At 33.6% G+C, this 6,191-nt stretch overlaps 2 protein-coding genes across 3 annotated transcripts; one reads left to right on the top strand and one right to left on the bottom strand.

The window, feature by feature from the left end:
* The first annotated feature begins 908 nt into the window (after positions 1 to 908).
* On the top strand, positions 909 to 3,100 carry LOC104242992 (extracellular ribonuclease LE-like). 2 transcript variants are annotated; one of them, XM_009798108.1, is made up of 4 exons: positions 909 to 1,086; positions 1,215 to 1,376; positions 1,596 to 1,788; positions 2,558 to 3,100. In XM_009798108.1, the coding sequence occupies exons 1-4, from the start codon at positions 985 to 987 to the stop codon at positions 2,794 to 2,796; spliced, it is 696 nt and encodes a 231-aa protein (XP_009796410.1). In that variant the 5' UTR covers positions 909 to 984; the 3' UTR covers positions 2,797 to 3,100. The 2 variants fall into 2 exon arrangements, with proteins under 2 accessions (XP_009796410.1, XP_009796409.1); XM_009798107.2 differs by having other exon boundaries at positions 916 to 1,086; positions 2,510 to 3,100.
* A 792-nt stretch (positions 3,101 to 3,892) lies between these two features.
* LOC138889573 (uncharacterized mitochondrial protein AtMg00810-like) lies at positions 3,893 to 4,255 on the bottom strand. Its single transcript, XM_070172904.1, has one exon. The coding sequence runs from the start codon at positions 4,253 to 4,255 to the stop codon at positions 3,893 to 3,895; it is 363 nt and encodes a 120-aa protein (XP_070029005.1).
* Between the last annotated feature and the right edge of the window lie 1,936 nt (positions 4,256 to 6,191).

Below are 6,191 nucleotides of genomic sequence, written 5' to 3'. Positions count from 1 at the left end.
TATTAGAAGTTGCTTTTGTTTGAATGCGATCTTTTTCTCTTTTCGTTTTTCATTTTGTGCATCGGCATCATGAAAGCTCGCTGGCAACGTGAGAGATAATTATCAATTGCCGCGAGGAACTTGGATTATTGTTCCTAGTTTTATAATTAGCGCGATTCAGATATAGAATCATGAGCCAAAAGTTTTGCTTGCAACCCAGCTAACCATTTAGTACCATTTCAATATATACCTTTCGTTTTAAAAAGATAGTGTTAGTTTGATTTGACATAAATTTTAATAAAAAAATAAAAAAAAATTGAGATATGTGGTTTTAAATAGTCATATCATTTTTATAGCTATAAAACTTTTGAAATTTGTGATCTGAAACATGTCATAGCATTTATATGGCTATAAATACTTTTTATTTAGGAAATATTGAAAGGTATCAATTTTTTCGAAATAGACTAACAAAAAAATAGTGTAAATTTTTTTGAAATGGAGGGAATATGTAGTTCCAACAAACTAGTCATTATCCAGTTTAAAGGATTAAGTCAACAATATTGTCTTAGTCAACTCTCCATTGTAATGAATGATTTGAAGTGATTATGCATCATTTTCTTTTGCCAAAATAATGAATGCGTGCACTTCTACTTAAGTATAAATTAAATTTATAAAGAGAAAGATTTGACGTTAGAATTAATCTAAGCTATTATCAATGACGTGCAGCCGCTATGTATATTATTGAATAACTCCGACCCACTAAAAGAGAGAAGATTTTTTTATTACTCGGATAATTCAAAGTATATATTGTTTGAACTTGAACTAATATATTGGCCACGCACCCAGTATTTTATTTGTATATATTTTGCGACGTGCGAACAAACAGGAAGAATAGCTAAATAATGGAACAGTTGGTCTCTATATAAACCATCAAACTTAATTGTGGTTTCATCATCGATCTTTATTAAGTCTTCTCTAGCACAAATTAACACAGAATAAGTAAATATGAGATCCATCAAGTTTGTCTTGGTCAAGCTCGTTATCTTTCAATGTATAACGTTATTAGTACATGCTAAGGACTTAGATTTCTACCGCCTTACCCTACAGGTATGTAATCACTTGAGAATTAATTAGTACTCACTCTGTCTCAATTTATGTGATTATATATTCTTCATTCGTATCGTTTCTTGATTAATTAATTAAAACGTTGTGGCTATATATGTATATATTCTCAGTGGAATCCAGCAGCATGCTACAATAGGATTATAGGTAAATGCTGTAACACAACCACGGGAAGACCAGCAGAAGATTTTGGTATTGCTGGACTATGGCCATCTTACAACAATCTCACATATCCAGAAAACTGTAATAAGGCAGGCCCTTATGATGAAACGCAAGTAAGTTTAATTATACAGAGGCGAAGCCAAGTCTTCAAGCTTATGGGTTCGAGATTCTAATAATTCTTTTAAATTACTGGGATCTAAATTAGTAATTTGTGCATTTAATAAAATTTTAAGACAAATACTTGATTTGAACCAAAGCTACTGAGTTCGGCCGAACCCGTAGCCAACACTGTGGCTCTGCCTCTGAGCTTATGTACATTTGATAAAATACAGATCTCGGACTTGCTGAGTAGTATGCAAAAGAATTGGCCCAAAATATCTTGTCCATCAAACAATGGAACTAGTCTGTGGGCTAAGGAATGGAAGGAACGTGGTACTTGTTCTAGGCTCAACATGCATTCTTATTTCGAAACAGCTCTTGATCTTAAGGAAAAGCTGAACCTGATTCAAGATGTTAAGCGTTACGGTACAGATCTTACACATGTGCATATGCATTCTTATTACTATATATATATATATAATGTAATGTCAATGTTGCTGTATTTAGTACAACTCTCTCCATCGTCCCAAAATAAATGTTATTTTTCGTTTTTCGAGAGTCATTTTAACTAATTTTTAAAGCTAAATTTGATTAGACTAACTTCTTATTTCAATAATAAAATTAATTTAATTATGGAAAGGCTCTACGAAAAGTACTACTTATAAGTAATATTCTTTACATAAATATGATATATATATATATATATATATATATATATATATATATATATATATATATATAATACTCCATCTGTTTCAATTTAGACGATACACTTTCCTTATTAGTACGTTCCAAAAAGAATGACACATTTCTACAATTGGAAATAATTCAACTTTAAATTTTTTATTTTACCCATTTTACCCTTAATGAGAAGTTTTTATAACCGTACAAATGTCATGATCACACAAAGCTTTTTCCCCTTAAACTTTTAATACTACAAGTTTCAAAAATCTTTTTTTCCTTCTTAAATTTCGTGTCGAGTCAAACTATCTCATCTAAATTGAAATGGAGAAACCAATACATTTTATAATATTGGTCAAAGTTCATATATTTTGAATCTCGAGAAGCGGAATGTTACACCTAATTTGGGATGCAAGAGGGAGTAGTATTTTCAGCTTGGTTTTCAATTGAGGTAAAATATTGTCAGGACTCGAACCAAATGGACAATTTTACCACTGGCGTCACATCAATGCAGCCATAAAATTAGCTATTGGACATGTGATCGCTATAGAATGCAATCTTGGTTTAACTGCGGACAGCCAGTTTTACAGGGTTCACATATGTGTTGATAAATCTGGTTCGGACTTCATTGACTGCCCAATTAACCTCACCGAAATCTCTGAGACAACATGTTCTTCATCTACTAAATGGTCTGGCTACGATACAGATAGTGTCCTTGAAGAGCGATCTGCCTATTCTTGGGCAAGGAAATAAATCTGTGCAAAAGTATGACCACTTTTATCATGAAACAAGGAAACTTCTTTGTACTTCGTTCATGCTTTTAAAGTGATGTTTGCAAGTTCAACGTTTAAGTCAAGTCGGTGTTCTCTTGCAATAAAGATTCTTTAGATGGTACACATCAAAAGAACTGTGTCCTTTTTATCTTCTTCTTTATTTTCTGACCATGGTTGTACCCTATTTACTTCTTTTTGTCATGGAAATAAAATTGCAAGCTTGTTCCTTAATAAAAAATAAAAAAAAACCCTTGTTTGTCTAATCACATTGACAAAAAGGAATATTTCCAACTGTGTCAATTTTCCTGCAACATTTTCATGAAAATGAGCTGCGTGGGAGGGATCTTATTTTGATCATTCAAATTGAGAAATCCCTACCCGAACACAAAGACAAGATTAGATAAACTATGTAACGCACTTGTAGGGTTTTTTTAGGTGTGAATAGGAAAATGCACCGTTTGGATTATGCCTCTCCATCTCACCCTTCTATTTATAGGATCTTGCCATATATTAAACCAATTAGATTGCTTGGTTATGCAACTTGCAATTTACAACTGGTAAATTGCAAGTCTCGTTACATTGTAAAACCAGTTGCACCCGTGGTTTTGCATATTGTTTCAGCCGCCCATTGTAACTTGCTGTCATAATTTTTTTTTATTTTTCTTTTCTTTTCTTTTTTATTTATTTACATGGGTTCCACAAATCTCCCCCTTAATTTTGATTTTTCTTCTTTATTCCAAATTTTGATCACAATCTCTGAAAATTTTCAAACTTAAGAAGTTTTGTAATGATGTCTGCAACTTGATCATGAGATTTGACATACTTGCAAACTCTACTTCCTTCTTGGTAATGCATTATCTCATGAAGTGATGCTTTGTATTTATATGCTTGCTTCGATCATGATATACCGGATTCTTGGCAAATGCCTATGTAAATTTGTTGTCAATACAAATCTCTGTAGCTTCAATTTATGGCAAATTAAGCTCCTTCAATAATCTTCTTAGCCAAATAACATGACATGTACAGGACATTGCTGCTAGATATTCAGCTTCACAAGTCGAGAGAGTAACACTTAATCATTTCTTTGAACTCCAAGAAATAACAGAATCATCCAAGAAAAATACAAAACCAGTTATGTTTTTCCTATCATCAATGTCTCCTGCATAGTCATTATCACAAAATCCCACAAGAGTAAAATCACTAGAAGAAGAATAAAATAACGCAGAGTTAATCGTACCTTTTAGGTAATGAATTCTTCTAGCTATCTTCAAGTGAGTAGAGGTAGGAGCTTCCATGAATCGGCTTACTACTCTAATAGCAAAGAGTATATCTTGCCTGGTACAAGCCAAGTACCTTAAGTTTCTCACAAGACCATTGAAAAATGTGAGATACACTTTTTTTCCTCCATCAAACTTTGACAAATTTATTCCACTCTCCATTGGCGTGTTGGGGTTGCAATCGAACATGTTGAACTTCTTTAAGATTTTTTTGTTGTATAGCTTACTTGAGAGATGAAAATGACCTCTATTTGCTTCACTTCTATGCCCAAGTAGAATGACATAAGCCCTATGTTTATAATCTCGAACTCATGAGACATATCTTTCTTAAAAGCTTCAAACAAACTTGGGTTACTACTTGTAAAAATAAAATCATTAACATAAAGACAAACAAGCAACATATCTCCACAAGTATGAACTATAAGCTAGAGCATATTCATGGAGGCAACGAGTAAACCCATTATCTTGAAAATGCTTGTCGATATGACTATTCCATGCTTGTGGGACTTGCTTCAATCCGTATAAAGCTTTTTTCAACCTCAACACTTTATCTTCATGATTATTGACCACGAAGCCCAATGGTTGTTCAACATAGATTTCTTCTTCAAAATAACTATTCAAGAAGGCTGACTTGACATCTAGTTAATGAATCTTCCACTTTATTTGTGCAACCAAAGAGATCAACAAATGATTCATCTCCATGTGGGTAACAAGTGCATAAACTTCTTCATAGTCAATGCATTGCTTTTTCTTGTAGCCTTTAGCCACATTTGGTACTTTGTATCTCTCTACCTCTCCATTAGCATTCTTCTTTGTCTTGTATATCCGTTTCACTCCAGCTGTTCGATGAACCTTGGGAAGAGTTGTTAACTCCCAAGTGTTGTTCTTCTATATTGACTCGATCTCCTCATCCATGGCTTTTCTTCACTTTTTGTCTGTAACATCTTCATCAAAGTTTATTGGTTCACTATCAGCAAAGAGTCAATATAAAAAAAATCAAAACTAGTAACTTCTTCGATGCCATCATTGAGCTCTTGAATATTCCTCATCCTGTGAGGCTTTCATTTGAACTTTCTTGAGAGGAAGGAGATGCAACATAGGTTGGAAAAGAATGTGGAGTTGTATCCTGCACAAGTACCATGCTCTCTTGTTCTTCTTCATCTCTATTGTATGGAAGAAAATCATATGACTTTTCTTCCTTAGGTTCCCAATTCTATGCCACTTCTTTATCAAATTCAACATCATGACTCACCACCACCTTGCAAAAACTGCTTGGGTTATATAGCTTGTCGCCTTTTGAGGTGCTGTCATAGCCAGTGACGAATCCAGAATTTTAAAGTGACGGGTGCTCGCCGATAAAAAATTCGAAAGAAGAGGAAAAAAAAGTTTAGTTATGGGTGCTCATTCAATATTTATCTAACTATTTTTAATAATTGCCTAGGTAAATTTACTAAATCCGGTTAAAAGTAATGGGTGCTCAAGCACCCATAAGTATCCATGTACATCCGCCACTAATCATAGCCAACAAATACATGCTTGATACTTCGATCATCAAGCTTCGCTCTCCCTTACTGTGACACATGAGCATAGGCTATGACACCAAATATTATTAAGTGTTTGACACTTGGCTTAATCCCACTCCATGCTTTTTGAGGACGACGATTTCCATAAAACTGACAAAACTAATTAAATTCCTTTATAGTTAATTCGCCTCCTTTATCGGACCTTAAATGTAATGTCTGGATTGTCTGTTTTGAGTATTTGAACTCCATTACCCTATTTGATATTTTTCGTGGGTGTATTTGATGATTTATGACTTGTTGGGATAGGTGGTTTGGCTTTCATGGGATTCGGAAGTGAATTGGAACACTTAGTTTTGTTTTGGAAACCTTAAGTTGGAAGAATTGATCCACGGTTTGACTTTTGTTTAAATGACTTTAGATTGGTGATTTGATGGTTCCAACAGGTTCTTATGGAGATTTTAGACTTAAGCATATATTCAGATTTTATTAGGTTCCTAGAAGATATTGTGCTTATTTGCCGAAAGTTGACAATTTGAAGTATTTGGGAGTTGTTAAGTTTGACCGATAGTTGACTT

The sequence above is a fragment of the Nicotiana sylvestris genome, chromosome 4 (genome assembly GCF_000393655.2).
Source record: "Nicotiana sylvestris chromosome 4, ASM39365v2, whole genome shotgun sequence".
NCBI lineage: Eukaryota > Viridiplantae > Streptophyta > Magnoliopsida > Solanales > Solanaceae > Nicotiana > Nicotiana sylvestris.
The sequence above is the reverse complement of the archived record's forward strand: the minus strand, read 5'-3'. Positions and strand labels throughout refer to the sequence as shown.